A 24,202-nucleotide genomic window follows, 5' to 3' on the forward strand; every position below is an offset into this window, starting at 1 on the left:
AAAGATGTGCATTGACCAACTAGCTATCCTTGGTAAACCCATGGCTTCAGAAGACATTACTGATAAAGTTCTTGACAATCTTGACTCAAGCTATTAAGGAGTCATTGATGCGGTTCATGCTTGTGATACACCTATTAGTTTTAATGAGTTTCAGGAAAAATTGCTGAAGAGAGAGCTTGTTATTAAATCTCAAAACCCATCCCCTTCCCTCCCTGCTTCCGCCCACCCAACCACCGCTCGTTCCTCTTACCCACCATTAAACACCAACTACAATCAAAATCCACCCGCCAACCCCAACTATCGCCCACAACAACCATACAAAAACACCAACAAACGCTCCAACACCACCAACCAGACAGAGTACCAAGGAAAATGCCAATGGTGCCATACTCATGGTCACTCTCTCCAACGTGTGCGCCCACCTCCTAGCAAAATCTTGATGTGAAGTTTTCCATTTCTCAAATCTTTTCCTTAGCAAATTTTGCACCAACAGCAAGAAACAACGTTAAAATAGTCGAAATGTTTATTATCTACCTAGCTTCATTATTAAGTTCTTTAAAAGAAAGACAAGAAGTTTCTTGGAGCAAGTAACACCGGAGAAAAGGGAAAGAGCAAGAATTCTTCCATTAACTTGGATAGCTCAAGTCCAACATGGATATTATAAGTCATAGAAAGGACGTTTCCCTTCCTATTTTGGCGGGTCGTGTCCTATGTTTGTCTTTTCATAAATATACATTTTTTTTTTTGTTTTTTTGAGAAAATGTTATTGCATAATTGATCTATGTGCCTACACAATTTTTCAGATTTTTGTATATTATCATTATTAATATTTTTGTTGAGCACAATTCACATAACCATAGTCGACGATCATAACAACATGAAGATTAGAACTTGTCAACATGGTGCAATAGTTCAAACCTTTCCATCTCAAAAATCCTCACCGCGCAGAGCCCTAAGAACCCTAGAATGAGGAGCATCAGGGTCACCACGCATAGCATTCTGCCTCCATATCTCCGCCGCCCTCTTCAGCGCTTCCTCAGCCGTATCAAGCTGCTCCGGCCTCCACAAGATCACGTCCGCACTCGTACCGTGATAAGCCGTCCCATCAGTTGCCTGAGTGATCGGCTTCCGTGTATCGGCCATCTCCATCTCCGACAACGGCGATGCCTTGTGGTGCTTAAAGTACTCAACGTCGTCCTTCTCTTGTTCGGCTCTATCACTCCACCTCTCTCCCTCGTCATTCGGCCACGGAGACCCATCCAGACCCGCGCAATTCGTGTCTTCAAGAGAAATCGTCGTCGTTTGGTTCCGTTTTTGCTGTGAAGTAGGATCCAGTGGCTGGTTCACTCCAGTGCTCTCTAGCCTTGGGGAACTACCATGTGTGGCGGCCGGTTTAGGTGGCCTAAGGGGTTCAGTTGTACCTTCCACTTTATACTCTGTTCTTTCTGGTGGCTCAGCTGGTTTAGGCTCCGCAACATTTCTCGTTTCCTGATCAGTACAGAGTAAGTACAGATTGAATTCATAATAATATATAACATAAAAAATGACACTATTTAAGTAAGGAACGCACATCTGGGTTTCCATGAGGAGAAGCAGGTTGGTGAGCTTCGTAATCCTCGGCATGACCAGCAGGGTCAGCGGTGCGATACGGCGTCGTAATGGAGGCCAATCCACGCTGGCAAGCTCTAGAGGAGAAGACCCAGTGAGTTGACTTTGCTGCTACGGTTGCAAATCTTGATTGCATTTTTTATTTTTTCGGAGAAATCTAATGATTTGAGTATTGTCTTGTGTCTTTGGAAAACAGAGATAACCTCTTACTTTTCCTTTTAATATAAAAGAAAATACAACAGAGGAGTTAGGGAATTAGTGAAGTTTCTGGAGCTTACTATGATTGACACGTGGTAGGACATCTGACGTGGCTACACTCTACAGTGCCATGTTGTACTGGATGACTCGTTGTTGTTCTAGCTTCTTCCTAAGTCCTATCTCCATAGCACTGAGTTTAGAAACTAGAAGGATCACGAATATTAAAAGAAGAATAAAATGATTTACTAATTTAAATAAGGTATTATGAAGTCCCTCAATTAGAAATGAAATTTTTTTTTTTTTTTTTGAAAGGAAAATAATAATTTTATTAACCAACAATCTCAGTTACAAGACAATGTAACAAATCGGTAGGAACAGACTCCATACCAAAAAGACAACCAGGAAATAATATAGAAGCTCGTGCAAAGTTGTGAGCTACCACATTAGCTGATCGTTTAACAAAGAAAATAGAAACATGCTTTAATTCCGAGGAGAGTCGTTTACACTCATCAATGATTTGTCCAAACAAAGATAACATTTTAGTTGAACTTCGAATTGCTTGAACCACCATGAGACAATCTGTTTCAATGCTAGCTTGCTGCCAGTTTTTCTGCTTAATCCAACTCAAGGCTTCTCGGACCCCGATTGCTTCAGCGATTTCCGGAGTAGCAGCCCCTTGGAAGTGTTCAGTTCGGCCTTCGATTAGGAAACCGTGATGGTCGCGAGCTACCATACCGATCCCGTGGCTGGTTCCATCTTCAAAAAGAGCAGCGTCAACATTGATCTTGATACTATTTTCGCTTGGAGCGGACCATTGCTCAACCCCATCACCCGTCTGAAAACCAGACCATGATGACTCAATGAGAGTGCTTTGAGCATTTGTCCATTGATCAAGATAACCTCTAGCTAACACTACAATTCCGTCAGCATTTACCACCTTTTTTTGCCAAACAAAATCATTTCGTGTACTCCAAATCGCCCAACAAAGAGTTGCAATTAGACATCTTTTACTTGAATCGGCACCAGTAAAAACCCGAATGCACCAGTCAAGAAAAAGAGTGATATCGGGGGTGATATTTGTACCAATCCCAACTCGATCCCAAACCGGTTTTATGTGTGAGCAAGTGACCAAGGCATGTAATATAGTCTCTTCTTCCTCTCTACAAATCGGGCAGAGAGAGTTAACATTAACTCTCTTTGTTTGCAACATACAAAGAGTAGGAAGGCAGTTCTTACCCGCACGCCATAGAGTATTCTTCACTTTTGGAGGGATTTTTAGACGCCACATAGTAGTCCAGAAAGTTGATGCAGCATCTACATCATTATCCCATCTTCCATTAACTTGTTGGAGGAGCTTGTAGGCACTTTTGACTGAGTATATACCCGAAGCTTCATATGCCCATGTCAATGTATCTTTAGCAGCCGATTGTTGCAAGGGAATTTGCACTATCAATCTTCTATCTCTTTCCTCAAATAAATCTTCTAAAATTTCCATATCCCAACCTGTGTCATTCATCTTCATTAGGCTATGGACTTTAGCATCAATTAAACTAGGATGAGAAGTAGAGACATAAGGATTATCAGAGCAAGGCAGCCATGGTTCGTGAAGAACATTGATTTCGGTTCCATCCCCTACACACCAACGAAGCCCTTTCCTTACAAGTTGTTGAGCTTCCCATACACTACGCCAAACAAAACTAGGATTGTTACCTAGAGAGGCATCAAGATAAGAGTTGTTGGGGTAGTAGCGAGCCTTAAAAATCTTGGCCACGAGAGAGTCAGGTTGCACTAGGAGTCGCCAACCTTGCTTGCCAAGAAGAGACAAGTTAAAGTCGCGAAGGTGACGAAAACCCATACCCCCTTGTTTCTTGTGAGTACATAATCGGTCCCAAGAAAGCCAATGGATTCCTTTCCCTGACTTGTTAGAAGATTGCCACCAAAACTTTGTCATAATTTTCTCCATCTCACGAGTAATGTCGATTGGAATTAGAAATGAAATTTTAAATCCTAATATAGTGTAACTTTTTAAAAATATATAATGCCTCCTACAACTAATTTAATTTTCTGTCTTTCAAAAAAAACTAATTTTTCTATCGGTTATTACACTTTTACATGTTAGTTAAATTGTTATTTAATTATTTATCAGAAAACCATTGGAGGGACAAAATTAACGCCTTCAGTTCTTGAATGTAACTACCATCAAAAAAAAAAAATAATAATGTAACTGAAATGTTTTTGAAGAAAATGTAACTGAAATGTTATTATCAATTTAAAATTAAAAAAAAAAAAATATATATTTTAGAGTGATTCTACACTGCACCACCTTAAAAGGGATGTACTGATGCACTCTCTATTTACGTTATAGCTATTTAAAATATCCTACAAAATTTTGAGAGATTGAGACTAATTTACAATATAAAAAACAATGTTTAGACAGTCCATTTTACACGCGTGTAAAAATAAAATAGTCACGCGTGCAACAACTGTCAGAATGTAATTTTCGGTATGTTAAATTTTTTCCGAATTTCTTAAAATTTTGCAGGATGTCTTAAATAACTATACCATGAAAAAAAATTTGACTAAAAAATTATTTCGGATACTGAAACAGATAGAGATGTATCAGTGTATCTCTTCTAAAAGGGTGCATTATAAAATTTCTCAATATTTTATCACTTACTAATAATAAATAAAAATAAAAATGCATACCATTGCTTTTTATATGGATACATATCCACCCTTATATACCAAAAATCTATTTTTTTTTTTATATCCAAAGGCTGACATGGTGTTAAATCCCTTAAGTATAAATAATTTTTCATTAAATAAATCATTCTTGCTTTTTATCGTTTCAAAATATTAATGTGGTTTAAACATATTTGCCATTTTATATTTTTATGACCTTTCGTATGTTTTATTGTTGTTTTAAGAGTTGTCATTTGAGGGGTATCTAACCCATTCAATCTAATATTTTTATACTTTGATTAAATTATTATTATTTTTTGTTTTTTTAGAACATGATTCAATTATTTTTTTTGAATAATAAAATTGCTTTATTAACCAATAACTTCAGCTACCAAACAAGGTAGCAAATCAGTTGGAACATCCTCCAAACTGAATCGACGATCAGGAAATAATATAGCAGCCTTAGCAAAGTTATGGGCCACTACATTAGCAGATCGTTTCACAAAAACAACAGAAATAACACCAATATTGTTAAGCAGAGACTTACAATCCTGAATAACTAGACCAAACAAAGAATGCATCTTTAAAGAGCTACGAATAGCTTGGATTGCCACAAGACAATCAGACTCCAAGAAAACATTTTGCCAATGCATGTCTTTGATCCAACTAAGGGCCTCCTTGAGTCCTATGGCTTCGGCGAGAGGGGGATCAACTGCACCGTGGGAAAGTATAGTTTTGGCTTCAATAAGCACACCATCATGATTTCGGGCCACCAATCCTATACCGAAAGAATTTCCTCCATTAAATAAAGCCGCATCTACATTAACCTTGAGACTAGATTCGGTTGGGGGTGTCCAATGCTCATTCCCATCACTAGTCTGAAGTTCAGACCATGATGAATCCAGATTGGATTTTCTAGCATTCCTCCATTGCTCAAGGTACTTTGTTGCAAACACAACTACATTATTAGGATTAAAATCTTTTCCTTGCCATACGAGTCTGTTACGGGCGCCCCATATTGCCCAACAAACAGCTGCCAGCAAACATTTCTGCTCACCATCCGCCTGCAAAAAACTGCTGGTGCACCACTGCAGAAACGAAAAATCTGGTGCAACATTTGTACCAATTCCAACCCGGTTCCAGCACTGTTGAACCAAATTGCAAGTGACAAGGCAGTGTAAGGTTGTTTCTTCTTCAACTTGACAAAGAGGACATAACACGCAGCTCACCACTCTTTTAGTTCGCAAGTGAACTAAAGTAGGAAGACATTCGGAGCAAGCACGCCACAACAAATTAGCTATCTTCGGGGGAACTTTCAAGCTCCAGAGCTTATTCCAAAACAGAGAAGATTGGTCATCATACCAGTAACCTTTATCCTGCTGCAGAAAACTATATGCACTCTTCACCGAATAAATACCCGACACTTCCTTAGTCCAAGAGATTTGATCTGAAGCCGTGGGTGCCTGAAGGGGAATACTTTTGATTAAACGTTGATCTCGAGCATCAAAGAGGTCATCAATGACAGCATTATCCCAGCCCCCAGTATCCATAGAAAACAAGTTTGCAACCTTTGCTGAAGCAAGAGCTGGGTGACTAGAAACAACATAAGGATTCAAAGGATCCGGCAGCCAAGGTTCACCAACCACAGAAATCGAAAGACCATTCCCAATGCTCCATCGTATACCTTTTCGAATCAACTCTTGCGCTTCCAAAATACTCCTCCACACAAAGCTTGGATTGGAACCAAGTTGGGCAGTGAGAAAAGAACCATTTGAGTAGTATCTAGCCTTGAAAACTCTTGACGCTAACGAATTGGGTCTAGTGATTAATCTCCACCCTTGCTTTCCCAACATTGCCAAGTTAAAGTCTCTTAAATCTCGAAAACCAAGCCCACCTCCTTTTTTATTTTTGCTTAGTTTGTCCCAAGCCATCCAATGGATTCCCTTATTAGAATTCTTCGACGATTGCCACCAAAATTTGGTCATCATTCTCTCAATTTCTCTACTAATTTCTAATGGAAGAAGGAATACGCTCATTGCATATGTTGGAAGAGATTGAAGAACCGTTTTCACTAAGATTTCCTTACCCGCTCGAGATAGAAACTTGCCCTCCCAACCTTGGATACGTCTCCGCACCTTGTCTTTAAGGAATCCCAAAACAATGGTCTTGTTACGAGACATTGTACTTGGCAAACCTAAGTAAAAGCTACCCTCTGCCGCCTCTTCAATATTGAGGAAATTACATATTTGATGTCTCACACTCGGCATTGTATTGGCACTGAAGAATATGGACGATTTTGCCAAGTTGACTTGCTGACCCGAAGCGAGCTCAAACTTACGCAGAAGCTCTTGAAGACGACCAGACTCTTCCAAAGTAGCTTTACAATATAGATAACTATCGTCGGCGAAAAGCATGTGAGAAACTCGAGGCGCACCATTGGCCACCTTACAACCGTGAATAAAGCCATGATTTTCATACTTACGCAAGAGAGATGAGAGACCTTCCGCACATAGTATGAACAAATATGGCGAGAGAGGATCTCCTTGACGGATCCCTCTAGACGGGATTATAGGACCCATTTCATGACAGCCATGGATGATACGGTAATTCGCCGAGGTAACACAAGCCATTAGCAATCCTATCCACCTTGGAGCAAATCCCATTTTCATCAGAATAGCTTCCAAAAATGGCCATTCAATCCGATCATATGCCTTGCTCATATCGAGCTTGAGCGCCATGAATCCCGTTTTCCCTTTCCTTTTACGCTTTAAATAATGAAGTACTTCGAAGGAGACCATGACGTTATCTGAAATCAATCGACCAGGAATGAAGGCACTTTGTGAGTCCGAGACAATAGCATCCATGTATGGTTTCATCCTATTAGCCAACACTTTTGTTATGACTTTATATAAGACATTACAAAGAGCGATAGGCCTTAAGTCTTTCATCGTATCCGGGCATTTCTTCTTAGGAATCAACACCACGTTGGCCATTCCACAAGCCGAATCAAGATGGCCACTATCAAAAAACCGCTGAACAAAGGATAGAACATCTATTTTAATCACATTCCAACATTTTTGATAAAAGGCCGGAGTCATACCATCGGGTCCTGGGCTTTTATCCGGGTGCATTTGGAAAATCGCCTTTCGAACCTCTTCCTCTGAAACCGGTAAACTAAACTCTTCATTAGCCAAAATAGGAACAATTCTATCCACGCTATCAATGACTTCAGAACAAGCTGAACCAGTAGCCGAGAATAGAGTTGAGTAATACTCCACTATAACATCTTTTAACCCATTGTCCCAGTCCACCCAAATCCCATGTTGGTTTTTGAGTTTAGAGATTGAGTTATTCTTCTTCCTCTTGTTCGCCATAAGGTGAAAATATTTACTGTTATGGTCACCTTCTTTGAGCCAAAATTGTTTGGCCCTTTGTTTCCAAAAAGTTTCTCTTTGATCAAGGATAGTCGCCAGCTGATTTTTAACTTCATCATATCTATTAATAGAGACGGAATCTCTTCGGCTCTTCAGCTTGTTAAGTTCACTCTTGCATCTTTTGATTCTTGTCTTGAAAGACCCTGTAATTTCTTTACCCCAGCTACTGAGATTGGTAGCACATAATTGCAGTTTAGCCATAATGCCCATATCACTGTCCCGACCCCAACAATCTTCAATAATTTGATAGCACATTGGTTCTTTGAGCCACGCATTCTCGAAACGAAAGCGATGAAAGGGAGTATACTTACTTTGAATAACCGGCACTAGAAGCAATGGGCAGTGGTCTGATGTAGAATGCTCAAGGTTGAGTAAGGTAGCATCGGGAAATAACTGAATCCAAGAGTCCGACACCAACGCACGATCCAACCGAGCTTCAATCCAAGAACTTGTTCCTCTGCTTTTCTCCCATGTAAACCGATATCCTGTAAGTTCCATGTCAACAAGACCGCAATCCGCAAGGCAACCTTGGAAGCCTTCAATTAGCCGAGTAGGATAAGGATGGCCACCATGTTTGTCCTCCTGAGATAGAACATTATTAAGGTCTCCTATGACACACCAAGGAAGCACAGAGTCGCCTGCAATTGAACGAAGAAGAGACCAAGTTTGATGCCTATTCGCACGGTTGGGGTTGCCATAAATCCCTGTTAGTCTCCAGTATTCATTCCCCTCTCCTTTCACAGATAAATCAATATGGTTTGTAGAAAAGCCCAATAAGTTCCCCTCCTCTTTATCCTTCCACATAAAAGCTAGCCCCCCACTTAAACCTTGGGCCTCCACCACAAAAATTCCTTCAAAGCCCAATTGTCTCCCCACCCAATCCATTCTACTCTTGTTACACTTAGTTTCACATAAAAAAACAAATTTGGGTTTCTTATGAGAAATAATCTCTTTAAGGAATTGAAAAGCCCGTTGGTTCCCAAGCCCGCGGCAATTCCAGCTCAATACATTCATAATGCACGGCGGGCCTGTGAACCAGAACCCGCCCCAATAAAGTTTTTTTGAAAGTCCTCCTCACCAAGGCCCATTACAACGTCTCCCTCCATTGACCCACCCATACGGTCATCATTATTATCCTGAATCCCAGGCTCATTCTCTTCAATTTCCTCACTATAAAAACCTTCCATAATTGTTTTCCTTCTCTTCAAATCAGTCACCTGAATCTTAGGCAATGAGATATTCTGTATTGGATGTGCATTCAAGGCAATAACTTTTGACTTTCCTTGTATATCTCCTTCTCTCCCAGCTGGTTGATTGAGAAGATTGTTACCATATTCATTAACCAGCTCATGCAAAATCGGTCCAACCGTGATTCCCACCCCCTGACTTCTCGCCAACCCATTACTCTGTTGTCCCCCATCGGAATTGTGATTACTCGGTTCACCTTGCTTGGAGACGATGCCGGAGCGGAGCCATTGAGAGCCCATGTTGTAATTCCTTCTTCTCGGAGCCGCTTTGAGTTCTAGACTATAAGGTTTTTTGATCAAGTGGGGAGGTGTATCAAACAACCGTTCGCAAAACCGCTCTGAATGACCCAACACACCACAGATGAAACAGAAAGTTGAGAGATCCTCATACTTGAATCGGACCACGCAGAAAGCACCACTTTTCTTCTCCAATCTCATGCTTTGTTCCAATGGTTTATCCACACAAATTTTGACTCTAATCCTGAGGTAGTCCCTCCAAACACCAGAAAAATTGTTGGGATCCGACTTAACATAATGTCCAATGTAATTGCCAACATCCCTAGCTACACGTTCGGACATAAACCCAGAAGTCATATCGTGTAATTGAATCCAATATTCCAGGGAGTTTAACTGAATGGATCTCGGGTTTTCTCCTGGTTTTACTCTTTCAAAGATCAATGGGGCACGATCAAACGTCCACGGACTGCCCTCTATAACCCGTTCGATATCCACTTCGTGGTAAAACTGAAAAAGGAAGTGATTTGGATGAAGTTCTTTGACATACATCCCTCTGCCTGGTTGCCATAAAGTGGCCATCTTATGTTGCATTGCCTGGAAGTCGACTATCCGTTTTGTTAGGAATCTGCCCACTATACACCAACGATCATCAATCTCCGATAGATCATCATCCTCATCGTCATAAACCAGCCTGCCCATCTCCTCCTCTTCCATCATATCATTCCCCAGGTTCTCATCCATAACGTCAACAAAAGACTACAGCCAAAGACAAGAAACAAATATAGTACCAGAGTATAAAGCACAAGGCCAAAACGACACAATTGCAGGACCAAACACACTAACAGAACGAAACAAAGACCGAAACAACCATGTCAAAAGACAAGACTTTCTTAACTCAGATCTTATAATTAAAAAGGCCTGAAATAAAATAATAAAAAATTAATGTATGATTAATTTATAAAAGAGAGTGCTGAAGGTGCATCTCTCTGAACATGATTCAATTATAATTAGCTTGGATTGATTGGATTCGAAAGGATCTTAATTTGTAAAATGAATTTTAATATTAACTTAAACATATTAAAAAAAAATTACATGACAACTCAACATTATTACTAATTTGAATTAAATATTATACAAAATTATTAACTTTACAATTCTTTTTACGTAATTAACTTTACAATTTTAATACAACTAAAATCTTAAAATATCTTTTATACAAAAGTAAAAATAAAAAATTTAAAGCACTTAACAAATAGTCACAATAATTAAAATATTTCAAAATATTCAACATAACAAATAATAATAAGATGTATATTTTCTTAAAAATTTTCTTTAATTAAGTGTTGAAAAGTACGCAATACTAAATTTTTTCTTTTTGAATAAAATGCGTAAATATATTAAAATTAAATAAAGCTAGACCTCTTAGTCATTACATAATAAGTTATATGGTATGGAGGACGGATCAACCATACCAATTACATGACTGGCAAAAACTCATTTAGCCACATTATGGACCGTAAAATTACACAGTCTAGAAATAAACAAAAAGTTACAACTAATTAAAAGGTTTGAGAGATTTTTATATTGAAGAACATAGTTACCAATACCCCAAACAGAACACGTTCCAGTCATTATTTTGATCACCGTCTCAGAATCACTCTCAATTATCACAAACGAATGCTTCCAAAGGATCGATGATTCTAGGGCTAACAAATAGGCCGCAACTTCTCCAATGAGTGGTTTAGAAAAGTTGAGCATGTTGATAGTGTTGGAAATTATTTTACCAGGATCTTAGATCTACTCACAAGTATGTTGATTAACACCCTAAATATGAACTTTCTAAAACGATAAAATAAACACATATAAAGTTTAGGAAATCTTACATTGGCTGCAGCGGAATAATATGACTCCTTCCGTTCAGATATCTAGCCCTTGATTCCTTTCTGTAGCAGAGCATTATCAATATCTGAACCTGGACCTCTTTCTCTGAATCTTTGATGCTGAAACCTCCTTCTTGCTGAAAGTCTTTCTTCACGATCTTCCTCACTATGATTGAGGTATCACTTGCTGTGTGTGGGCACTACTCATACACTAAGAATTTCGAAATTCAAGAGGAAGAGAGAGAGAGTGGGTTCGGCCAAAGATAGGGAGAGAGAAGGCTCAGTTTTTTCTGATTCAGAAAGTGTCAGAAGAAAAGTGTAATTTTCCTGAAGCCTTCACTATCTATTTATAGCATTCCACTAGGGTTATGTTTAAATTATTTGGCATTAAAATAATAAAAATATCATAGGGAAAACCCTATAAAAGTGGCCGACCCTATACTAGTGGATTTGGGCCTCACTTTTTGCAATTTTGTAGTTTTATCTTTTCTGCATATGATTTTCTCAAAAATGCCAATTTTCTAATTCAACCATTTAAATGTCAATTCTAACTATTTAATAACTATAAATAATTATTAAATAATATTGTCATTTATCATATTTATTAATTGAACCATACAAAGTATCATAATTAACAAATATGCCCCTATAAACTCTTTCTTTACAATTTCGCCCTTACTTAGTGAAAAATTCACAAATAGACATAGTCTAAATTGAGAATTATAATTGATTAATCAAAACCAATTACATGAGTCTTACAAGCAATATTATCTCAACTAGTGGGGGGACCATGGGTCTATATAACCGAGCTTCCAATAAGTAGATCAAGAATTTAGCACTAAAATTCACTAACTTATTAATTCTTCGTTGAATCCACGCATAGAACTTAGAATTGCACTCTCAGTATATAGAATGCTCTATATGTTCCACCATATAGACACATCATTAGTTATCCATTGTTATAATCCTAATGTGATCAATGATCCTCTATATGAATGATCTACACTGTAAAGGGATTAAATTACCGTTACACCCTACAATGTATTTATTCCTTAAAACACTTGACCCCGTATAAATGATATTTCAGCTTATGTGAAATGAGTACTCCACCATTTATGTTCGTTTGGTTAAGCTCGAAGGAGATCATCCTTTGCTTACTATTCGCCAGATAGAAGCTATAGATTCCATGTTTATGATAGCGCTCCCACTCAATTGCACTACCGTGTTCCCAAAATGTACGTATCACCCTGACCTAAAAGTAGGCTTAACTAACAAATCAAAGAACACGAATAGCCTCTCGAGATTGAGCCTAATCATATCAGGATTAAGATCATTTGATCTAGGATCAACTAGGCGATATTGACTTGAATAGATATTACGGTAAGTTTAATAAATCTAAGTCAAAGTTCAATATCGGTCCCTTCCGATGCATACTCCATGCATCCAACCTGAGCTTTACTTTAACCAATGCTCTGGAAAAAACATAGCACTTCTCCAAATGCAAGTAAACTCTGTTGTAGATTATCATATCAGTAAAACCCTATGTCTGATAAATCTAGGAAACTTTATTCACATAGTCATGTTTACTTTCCAATGTGTTGACGGCACAATAAACAGGATCAAGTATGTGAAAATGATTTCAGATGAATTCATACATTATGTACATATAATCATGAAATAAATCATGTGAACCATGCAACATTAAATGTTATTTCTGATCTATATTAATAAGTAAATCAGATTATATTGAAATGAGTTTTATTTAGGGCATAAAACCCAACAGATAGACACCCACAAAACCGACTCCTTGTGGTCTCAAGCCAAAGCCACCACACACATTGAGTCACAACTAACTTTAACATCACAGTTGATTTTGACCCGATCATTCGGAGGGGAAGACCAAACAGGAGGTGCAACCATCATTGGCGAAGGAAATAGACAAGAACCAAAATCTGCATAACATATAGAAATAGAGCCAATACAGTGCTTAATGTTACATATAGAATTATTGTGAATCGTATTGTTTCGGGTTTTCCATATTGTATCCAGTACAATTGAAGCGTACAAAAATAATTCCTAGACCTCAACTCCTTTTTCCTTCAGGCTCCATAAGAATTTAATCTAATCCCACACTCGGGCCCCAGGATTCAGCACTGGCATCACACCCCAGGGGGAGGACCTCCAGAGGTGAAAAACAAGGTTGCAATAGAGGAAAAAATGTTCCATTGTTTCCTCTCCCACACCACAAATAGGAAAAGACACATTCTCAATATACATCCTTCTAGGAAGAGTAGCCCTGATAGGTAAGGCATTTAAGAGAACACTCCATTAAAGGACCTTGTGACACTCTAAGATTCTAGAGTTCTAAAGTTTATTCCATAGAGCGGGAGCAATGTTGCTAGGAGAAGCACGATCCAATGCATAAGCTAGATATAGGAAGATTTAGTAGAGAAATGACCATTGGATTCTTTAGTCAAAATCCGCTTATCACTACCTTGACCCCCAGACCTACCACCTTTGATGATACTATTGGTTGTCTCTAGGTCAAACAAGTTTTGGAGTTCGGCAATATCCCAATTAGGGGTGGCAAAACGTGTCATCGTGTCGTGTTCGTGTCATATTTTATGTGACCCACTTTATATTTCGTGTCAAGCGTGTCGACCCGTTTTTTGACTCGTGTCTAATTATCTCAACCCTAACCCGACCCGTAAAAAATCGTGTCGTGTTCGTGTCGACCCACTATGACCCGTTTTGCATTATTAAAGCTAAAATTGTAGAGAAAATTAATAAATTTAAGCTCTATTAAAAAACTTATATACATTTATGTATATATAGTTTGTTATATATAATAAAAATTAAAAAAAAAAAATTCATGTTAAAGAAAATTAAATTTAAAATTTTTTAACTTCACATTGAATCACTAAATATATATTTTTATATAATTATATTATTATTATTAATTTTTTTATTTTATTATATTTAAAAAAATCGTGTCACATTCGTGTTAAGCGGGTCGTGTCGTGTCGTCTTTGACCCGCTTTTATTTCGTGTCAAGTCGTGTCGACCCGTTTTCGACCCGAATCTAATTTTCCCGACCCTAACCCGTAAAATTCGTGTCGTGTTCGTGTTCGTGTGCCGTGTTGAAACCCATTTTGCCACCCCTAATCCCAATTGCCATTGTCTGTCAGTAAATTTGCTACTTTCTCAAATTCCTCAAGTCGCCCGTTAATAGGATGAGGATAGAAGTCCCGACTATGAATAAGCATGGATCTTCCTAAATGTTTGTATCTTGCCCATCCGTTATGAGTTTACAGGCTCCTTTAATAAGAATTTCTTTAGACTTCAGAAAATTCTTCCAGAACCAGAAATTTGAGTTCTTGGATTAACACTTCAAGAAAAGGTCTACCTTTAAGATACTTAGCACTTAAAACCTTGCAACATATTGATCCTCGGTATGGAGAGCCCAACCTCATTTAGCAAGAAAGGCTTATTTCCAAAGTTCTCCTGAATCCAAGCCACGTTGAGACTTTGACACAACTAATCACATGCCTTTAAACAAATACCACAGTTTTCTTGCTCGCAGCCCCAACAAAAATCTCTAGCCATGCAAGTGATTTTAGTTGGAAGTTTCTTTAACAACTTCGTACTTTGCATAGAATAGACTGGTAAAGAAAGCCCCACCGATTTTATCAAAGTAGAACGACTAGTTTTAGAGAAGGATTTTAACAGTAGCCCAACCTTGACCCTAGACCTTGACTCGATTCCCAACCTTGATCCCGAACACGAACATGTAACCTGGCCTCAGAGCTGGAATCCTAGACCCCGACCATGATGAGAGAGAAAGTGGTGAGAGAAAAAGTGATGAGAGAAAATAATAAGAGAGAAAGTGGTGAGGGAGAAAATGGTGGGAGAGAAAGTGATGAGAGAGAAAATAATGAGAGAGAAAGTAATGATAGAGAAAATAATGTGAGAAAATGATGAGACAAATAATATGAGATAAACTAAAGAAAAAAAATATTGAAAAAAAGTAATTTTTTTGCTCTCAAAATTTTTGTCTTTAGCAACTTTATATTTTGAAAATTATTTTCAAAATATATGGCAAAACATGCTAAATTGTTTTGAAAAACAGTTTTTTAATTATAATGTTAAACTTGCACAAAATTTCACGGGCCAAAAATTAAAATGAGAGAGAGTCTTAACCAACAAGGCTACATTACATTTTAATAAATCAAATCATTCATTTAAATTCTTCCCATAAGATCAATACGAGGCTATAGCGAAAAACAGATAAGATCAATAGAATAAAGCTAAACAATCCATACACTACCGATGAATAAATTACTCTCATCAGAATAACCCCTTCGTTATTACAAGTTAAAACCTACTATTGAAACACATAACAAATACACTGAAAAGTTAGGTTCTAAACTAAATGGTACCTCAATTAACAATTCATGAGAGAGTTAGCCATAATCTGAGTCATTAGTAGTTACATCTAATCATCTAATTCTAAATGGTCATACATTAGTAGTACACATAATTATACACAAGGGTCCTAAACTAGATTAGATAATTACTTAAACAATTCCCTTTCATAACTTCAGTTTTCCTCCGCTGTTTGAGAGTTTGGAACAAATTTCAGACAGGAAAGCAAAGAAAGCTGCAATGAAGCACATAACCCAGGACAGGACAAGGATGGTCCAGTCCAAAAAACTTCTCTTGGGTAAATGAGCTCTGTCTGAAATGATTAGTGCTCTGTAAATCGCCTCTGTCAATGCATAAGCTGAAACTGGATCTGAATCTTCTGCAATAAATCCATACTCGGTTAAGCAGACAATGTCATACACACCACTTGTCTCTGATATATTTAGCCACTCACTTATCTTGATCCTCCCTTCAATTCTTTCCTCAGTTGATAACATGTCACCATGTGTCAATATTAGTATTGGGCTCTCAACTACAAAATAAGGTTAAAAAGAAAAGGTTAAGTTTTGAAGCAAAAGAAGCCGTGTTAATTATAAGCTGAATCAGTTGATTGAACTACTTACTGCATTTTTTAAAAGCAGGTGAAGAGTAAAGCTCTTTAATGGCATCCATAGGCTTGTAATTCCCTGTCTTGTAAGCTTTATAGATCTCTGCTATGTTAGCCACCACCATGGCACAATTGACTCTCCTCCTTTCAAATTTTGAAGACGATCTCGACATAAGAACTTCTATTTCATCTTTTCTTAACAAATAATCTGCTGATCTCAAACACAGCTGGTTATGGTGAACCCCTTCATTCATCCAACTCGATAACTCTTCTATATTCTCACTCATTTGTTCATAATCAAAACCTCTCGAGTCATACACGCAAAACCCACTTCGCAGTGACCTCAGCACATTATGTTCCTCCAAGAACATACTTGTGTAATCGGGACTATTCCCTAATAAACCAAACAAAAAGAAAAATGTTTATTAACAAAACAAAACCTGCAGCAGTACTTACCATCATAATCATTATATATACTACTTAATAATCAATTAGTAAATATCAATTACCAGAAGAAGTTTGGGCAAAGGGAACAAGTCCTGAGCGGCCCAAAACGCAGTACATAAGGTTAACAAGAGAGCTCTTGCCAGAACCAGAAAATCCAACCAATAGAATTGTAATAACCGGAGGAATATCAGTTTTTTCCTTTGGAACACCTCCGGTTGGCATCCAAAAATCACCGGACCGATACGTGACCAGCTTCTGCCTAAAGTCATTGATACCTTCGTTTGCAACAAGAGCCAATCTCTCAAGCTCTCTCAACACCCTTAGCCTCGGCGTGAGCCCAGCCACGTTAGGGAGATTATTATAGAGCTTGAGCATTGCACATTCTAATTTGAACTTCTCAGACGATGATCTCCACCAGCAATACGGCTCCAAACCCGCCGAGTTCTCGTACTCGTCTTCGTCACTAGAAGTGGAGCATATTGGGTTCTTCATTTTCTTCCTTGGGTAAATTGAATTGTGAACAGTTATGGTACTTCTACACATCTATGGAGACAAGACAAAGGTGGTCACTTTGAGCTAGCTTGGATAATACCATGCTGAGTCCATATGTTGTGATGCTTCGTAGGCTATTTCCTGTTTTGTTTTTTATATTGTATTTTTACGAAAATAGCCCTGACTTAACGTTCTTATTTTGAGAGGGAGAGTTATGAAATAGGGGTGTTTTCAGTAGAGGAAATTTTTGTGGTCGTTAGTGATCGGACGAGATTCAATGTGTTTCATGCAGATTGTGTCTTTGCTATGAGTTCTTTCCTGACACCCCATATAATAATTCAGCCACATAAGCTGTACTTTTTTTATTTGTTCTCTATTCCAATCAAGTGAGTAATACATTCCATAATATCACTTTCAAAGAGAGAATTGAAATCCTCTCTTAAACACATTTTAACTAATATATGGGCCATAATATTTCCCTCACCCAATTAAATGAGAAGAACCAAAATTAACAATAACACCATCGTCAGTAGAGCTGATAGTCCAGCCCAACAAGTAAGCCCAATAAACCTGGACCAAAATGAAGCCCATAAGAGCATTGAATCCTGGCTGGAACAATCGGAATAGGGTATGGAGCCAACGACTCAGCCGGAACAAACAGAAGAAGAAGAGAATAAGAATGAGGAAACCAAAGAGAGTGGAGAAATAGCTGGCTTGGCGCGGGAAAGGAGAGTACGTGTTAAACCCAAGTGGCTCAAAGAATTTGTAATGTTAGCAAGCCGATAGGCAGTGAGAGAAAGGAATAACCAATTCGGTTGGAATTGTGTGAGCTATTGTATTACCTTGCTTTTTCCTTTATTTTCAATTTCTTGAAGTATAAATAATGCTATGATTGTAATTGGGTTTTCTGTTGAATGAATTGATATTTGGTGGTTTTGGGAGATTAGTCCTGTCTCGAAAAGGACCTACTAACATTTGGTGCTTTCATTGTTTCTTCACCACGAAGAACGATGAACTTGTGCAGATGCTGCAAGCTATGGAACTGCGTTTTCAACAACATTCAGAAGAGCAGTTTGCTCGATTCAATTCCAGATTGGGAGAAGAAGTTTCGAAGCTTGAAGATCGGGTAACTCAACTCCAAGCTCCACCATCTTCACCGATGGAGTAGCAAACTGAGTGCTACGATTGGATCTGAAAAACACCCTGGTCATCGTACGGGAGTCGACTTTGAGGTTCGGGAAGCCAACTCGTTGCTAAGAATTCTGCGGGTCAAGGTTCCGCGGTTTGACGGTACGAATGTGGACGATTGGGTATACAAAATCAACAAGTTCTTCGAATTACAGCAAGTTTCTCCAGAACTCAGATTGATGTTAGTCGCATTTCACTTGGAAGGACCACCATCCACATGGTTTCAATGGATGGAGAAAGGAGGGGGGGTTTGCAGATTGGGAATCGTTTTTGACAGCATTGAAGTTACGGTTTGGCATTTCCATTTATGACGATCCATTGGGTCGAATATCTAAACTCACTCAGCTAGGGCGAGTATCTCAGTATCGGGAAGAATTCGAAGCTCTTATGCCTAGAATTACAGGAGTTTCAGATGCAATGTTTTTGAATTTTTTTGTCTGGGGTCTGAAGCAAGAAATTAGAAGAGAGTTATTGCTCCTTAAACCAACGGATTTGGCGGATGCAATGGCGAAGGCGCAGCTGTTTGAGGATCGTTATGATGATCTTCTCAATAGACGCAATGCTACCAATTATCGAATCAGTAACTATACTCGCCCACCAGCAACACCGAGTGGATCTTCTCCATCTCAGCCGTTTACACTCAAACCAACCAACCCGGTGGCACCTAAACCAGCGACCTCGGCACCTACGGAGTTTCCAATTAAACGAATGTCACCAGCGGAATTGAAAGAACGTCGGGATAAAGGGCTCTGTTTCACTTGTGATGAAAAATTTTCCTATGGCCATAAGTGCAAAAATCGAATGCTGATTCTATGTGGGCATGAAGATGAACAAGAAGAGGAGGAGGATGATACAAAGCTATCAGATCTGGATACCACAATCGAGGAGGAAGTCAGCCTTCATTCCTTGTCGAACTCTATGAATCCGCAGATTTTTTCGGTTAATGGCAAAACAAGGTAACCACTCAGTAGAAGTGTTGATTGATACTGGCAGTTACAACAATTTCATTCAGGAAGCCTTAGCAAAAAAACAAGGTCTAGTAGCAGAACCTACTAAAAGATTTAAGGTCTATATGGGTAACGACAACTTTTTACTCTGCTCTCATATATGTAAGGAGGTCACTCTTTCATTACAAGGGCATTTATTCATAGTAGACTTGTATGTACTGCCAATATGTGGATTAGATATTGTTCTTGGGATGCAGTGGCTTCAGACTCTTGGGCCGTGCATTCATGACCACAAAGATCTAACAATGGAGTTCTCATGGAAGGGCAAAGTGGTTAAGTTGGCTGGTTCTACAGAGGTCACTGCTCATCAATTGTCTTACTCACAAATGAGTGCCATGTCACGGAAAGGGGAAGTGCATGGGGTTTACACTCTGTCAGGAATTTTGGAGGATTTGGGCAGTCATCAACAGGAATTGGCAACTCTTGAAACTCATTTTCCTCTGGAAGGAAAGGGCCTCTTGTCTCAGTTTGCGGATGTATTTGCGGAACCAACTTGTCTACCACCACGCCGAGCTATCGATCACAGAATCTTTCTCCAACCTGGTTCAACACTGGTTAATGTTCGGCCTTATAGATATCCTTATTTTTAGAAGGACATCATCGAAAAGTTAGTGAAAGAAATGGGGTCTTGCGGGTTCATCAAAACCAGCAATAGCCCTTTCTCTTCTCCAGTTTTATTAGTCAAAAATAAGGACGGTTCATGGCGTTTTTGTGTAGATTATCGAGCTCTTAATGGCCTGACTATCAAATATCGTTTTTCGATCCCAACGATTGATGAACTTTTAGATGAGCTAGGGGCAGCTACTGTCTTCTCCAAATTGGACCTCCGGGCTGGCTACCACCAAATCCGCATGGACCCGCGAGACACGCATAAAACTGCTTTTAGGACCTATGAGGGTCACTATGAATTCACAGTAATGCCTTTCGGGCTTACTAATGCACCATCAACCTTTCAAGCAACAATGAACAGAGTTTTCAAGCCTTATTTACGTCGCTGTGTTACCGTTTTCTTTAATGATATTCTAGTTTATAGTCGCACCACTGCGGAGCATGCCACACATTTATCACAGATTTTACAGCTCCTTCGGGATCACAAGTTCTATGCCAAGGCTTCGAAATGCAGTTTCTTCCAGCACTCCATTGACTATTTGGGTCATATAGTTTCAGCATAAGGGGTACGAGCAGATCCAGATAAAATACGAGCTATGGTGGAATGGCCCAAACCAGCTTCCTTGAAACAATTGCGTGGCTTCTTGGGATTGATGGGTTATTATAGGAAGTTTGTGGCACACTATGCCACCATTGCAGCACCACTGACAGAGTTATTAAAAAAAGATTGTTTTCAATGGAGTCCAAAGGCACAATTAGCATTTGAAGACCTAAAGACAACAATGACAAAAACACCAGTATTACGATTACCCGATTTTTCTAAAGAATTTATTGTGGAGACTGATGCATCTAATGTGGGTATAGGAGGCGTGTTAATTCAAGATGGGCATCCATTGGCTTTTTCAGCAAAAAATTTGGGCCAAGATTCATGGGAGCTTCGACTTACACTAGAGAAATGGGAGCAGTAGTGGAAACTGTGATGAAATGGTGTCAATACTTGCTCGGAAGACATTTAATCATCCGTACAGATCATAAAAGCCTAAAAGAATTGTTGTCACAAGTCATTCAAACTCCCGAGCAACAACAATTTCTTAGGAAATTGCTAGGCTTCCAATTCTCCATTGAATACAAGTCGGGGAACAATAACACTGTTGCTGATGCTTTATCCAGAAGAGATGAACAACAATTGTCTTCCTTATACACCGCTGTCAGTGCTGGCTGTTTTGACTTCTTGGACGAGATGAGAAAGGAGAATTTGACATGCCCGCAACTGTGCCTTTTACATGAGAAATTGGCGGAGGGAAAACTAGACAACCGCACCTACATGGCCAAGGATGGATTGCTATATTTCAATCATAAATTGTTGCTCAGCCCGAATTCAAACTTTAAACATCAACTGCTTGAGGAATTTCATGCTTCCAAGACTGGGGGACACGCAGGGGCAGAGAGAACATATTTGCGCTTAAGTGCAAATTTTTTTTGGAAGGGAATGCAGCAAGACGTCCATAAATTTGTTCAAGCTTGTTTCACATGTCAAACTGTGAAGTATTCTCCCACGGCTCCATATGGCTTACTTCAGCCAGTTGAGATACCCGAGCGAGTGTGGGAAGATTTGGCCATGGACTTCATAGTGGGCCTTCCGAAATCTTTTGGTTTTACTAATGTTTTGGTGGTTGTTGACAGGTTTACAAAATATGCTCATTTCGGTGCTCTACCGAACCAGTATTCTGCGACAAAGGTGGCTGATTTATTCACTAACATGGTGATTAAACTTCATGGTATGCCCAGATCGATCGTTTCTGACCGCGACCCCATCTTCACAAGCACTTTTTGGAGGAATTTATTCGAACTTATGGGCACTAAGTTGAAGATGAGTTCATCATATCACCCACAAACAGATGGACAATCAGAGGTAACAAATCGATATTTGGAGCAATATCTACGAGCCTTTACAGCAGACAACCCGAAACAGTGGAGCAAATTCCTTTCATGGGTTGAGTACCATTACAACACAAGTCATCATTCCTCTATCGGTATGACTCCCTTTCAGGCGGTTTATGGAAGAGCACCCCCATCCATTCCAGCTTATATACGTGGTACGACTCCTATTCAAGCTATCGAAGAAGATTTGTTGATAAGAGATGCGATCATTCAGCAACTCAAGAGTAACTTACACAGGGCCAGAAATAGAACGTGTCAACAGGCGAACAAAAAATAGCGCGACATTGAGTTTCAAGTTGGTGATTTGGTCCTAGTTAAGTTACAACCGTACTGTCAATCTACAGTGGCGCACCGCCTGAATTTCAAACTATGTCGCCGTTATTTCGGACCATTTGAAGTGATTGCAAGAATAAGGCGGGTTGCTTATACTTTGAAGCTTCCAGCAGCAAGTAAAATCCACCCCACCTTTCATGTTTCCTTGCTTAAACCATTTCAAGGACAACAGCCACCAAATTACTACCCTTTTCCAGAAGTCAGCATTGTTAATTAACAAGCCAATCATGGTACCCATGGCTATCTTGGCTACTCGGGTCATCAATGTAAACGACACACAAAAGAAGCAAGTGTTGGTTCGTGGTCGTCAAGCTCTCCGGAGGATGCTACATGGGAAGACTTCGCTGCTCTCTGTGAAGTTTACAAACTATCCAACCTTGAGGACAAGGTCGTTTTCGGGGACGAGAGTAATGATAGTCCAACCCAACAGGTAAGCCCAATAAACCTGGACCAAAATGAAGCCCATAAGAGCATTGAATCCTGGCTGGAACAATCAATACAAGGTATGGACCCAATGGCTCAGCTGGAACAAACAGAAGAAGAAGAGAAGAAGAATGAGGAAACCAAAGAGAGTGGGGAAATAGCTGGCTTGGCGCGGGGAAGGAGAGTACGTGTTAAACCCAAGTGGCTCAAGGAATTTGTAATGTTAGCAAGCCGGCAGGCAGTGAGAGAAAAGAATAACCAATTTGGTTGGAATTGTGTGAGCTATTGTATTACCTTGCTTTTTCCTTTATTTTTAATTTCTTGAAGTATAAATACTGCTATGATTGTAATTGGGTTTTCTGTTGAATGAATTGATATTTGGTGGTTTTGGGAGATTAGTCCTGTCTCGAAGAGGACCTACTAACAAGAGCCTCCTCTCTTTGTAATTGCATAAATTGCATTAAGGCAATCACACTCTCCATGCAATCAATCTCCGGCCTTATAGTGTAACACCATTTGAGAGCATTCCAAACAAGCATATAATTTAGCTGAATAAGGAGAAAAGCATCCTGCCACCAAATTTGTGAAGACCTGAAAACACACGACCCTCATCGTCTCAAATCACCGAACCCACACAATAAAAAACTTAAGTTCTGTTATGACTAAAAGTAATAAAAAATATTGTGACCAATAAAAATTTGTCATAAAAAATTTGTTGTCATGACGAGGTTGTAGCTAAAAAATCCGTGACTAAAAATTTTAGTTATAATAAAAATATCATTGTCACTAAAAGTCAGTTTTGGTCACAACTAGTCTTTGTGACTATAGTTGTTAAGATGTTATTATATTTAGTTACAACCATTCTTTAACCACAATTCATTTATCTTCACTTACAACTTTTATTGTTATTAATAATTATTTAGTGATAAATTTTATTGTCATTAATACTTCTTTAGCCACAACCTACATAATTTTAGTCATAATTTTTATTATTACTAATTCTTTTTGAGTGACAACAAAAGTTTATGACTGACTCTTATTTATTCATAATTTTTTATTGTGATTAATATTTTCTTACAATTAATAAAAAAAAAACTATATGGTAGGGTATACAAAGATTAATTACTTTTTAGCTATATAATATATAATCATAATTCAATATATGTCTTGGCAAGGTCTTTCATTACTACTTTTTGGCTAAAAAATTGATTGTTCATGATCTATTTTAGCTAAAACTAGAAAAAACAGAGGAGGAAATAGACATAACTACCGCAATAAACAAAGGTAGTTACTTACATATCCAATGACTACGGGATGGTCAAAATAATATAAATTAATTTCTGATCCAATTGAAACAAAATCTAGTAATGCTCAACATTTGATTGTAGTACAACAAAGCTTCTTTTTTAGAACTTTAATTTGTTTCCCAACACCTTTAACTTCA

The 24,202-nt window shown here is 38.6% G+C and overlaps 2 protein-coding genes across 2 annotated transcripts; both read right to left on the reverse strand.

Moving 5' to 3' along the window:
• Positions 1-265: 265 nt before the first annotated feature.
• Positions 266-1,810, reverse strand: LOC115708013 (uncharacterized). The gene is made up of 2 exons (XM_030636164.2): positions 1,571-1,810; positions 266-1,488 (listed from the first exon to the last, which is right to left on the reverse strand). Exons 1-2 carry the CDS (start codon positions 1,742-1,744, stop codon positions 928-930), a joined length of 735 nt encoding a protein of 244 aa, XP_030492024.2. The 5' UTR covers positions 1,745-1,810; the 3' UTR covers positions 266-927.
• Positions 1,811-15,560: 13,750 nt separating this feature from the next.
• On the reverse strand, positions 15,561-17,439 carry LOC133033163 (uncharacterized). Its single transcript, XM_061107781.1, has 3 exons — positions 16,828-17,439; positions 16,335-16,712; positions 15,561-16,243 (listed from the first exon to the last, which is right to left on the reverse strand). The coding sequence occupies exons 1-3, from the start codon at positions 17,306-17,308 to the stop codon at positions 15,879-15,881; spliced, it is 1,224 nt and encodes a 407-aa protein (XP_060963764.1). The 5' UTR covers positions 17,309-17,439; the 3' UTR covers positions 15,561-15,878.
• Positions 17,440-24,202: the final 6,763 nt, after the last annotated feature.

The sequence above is a fragment of the Cannabis sativa genome, unplaced genomic scaffold (genome assembly GCF_029168945.1).
Source record: "Cannabis sativa cultivar Pink pepper isolate KNU-18-1 unplaced genomic scaffold, ASM2916894v1 Contig3, whole genome shotgun sequence".
Classification (NCBI taxonomy): Eukaryota; Viridiplantae; Streptophyta; class Magnoliopsida; order Rosales; family Cannabaceae; genus Cannabis; species Cannabis sativa.

Excerpts from the sequence above, each read along its gene's own strand:
- LOC133033163 (XM_061107781.1), bottom strand. The coding sequence starts at position 17,308 with ATGTGTAGAAGTACCATAACTGTTCACAATTCAATTTACCCAAGGAAG. Across the intron at positions 16,713-16,827 it reads CTTTGCCCAAACTTCTTCTG|GGAATAGTCCCGATTACACA; the intron begins GTAATTGATATT and ends TTGGTTTATTAG. Across the intron at positions 16,244-16,334 it reads ACCTGCTTTTAAAAAATGCA|TTGAGAGCCCAATACTAATA; the intron begins GTAAGTAGTTCA and ends CTTATTTTGTAG.
- LOC115708013 (XM_030636164.2), bottom strand. The coding sequence starts at position 1,744 with ATGCAATCAAGATTTGCAACCGTAGCAGCAAAGTCAACTCACTGGGTC. Across the intron at positions 1,489-1,570 it reads CTCCTCATGGAAACCCAGAT|GAAACGAGAAATGTTGCGGA; the intron begins GTGCGTTCCTTA and ends TGTACTGATCAG.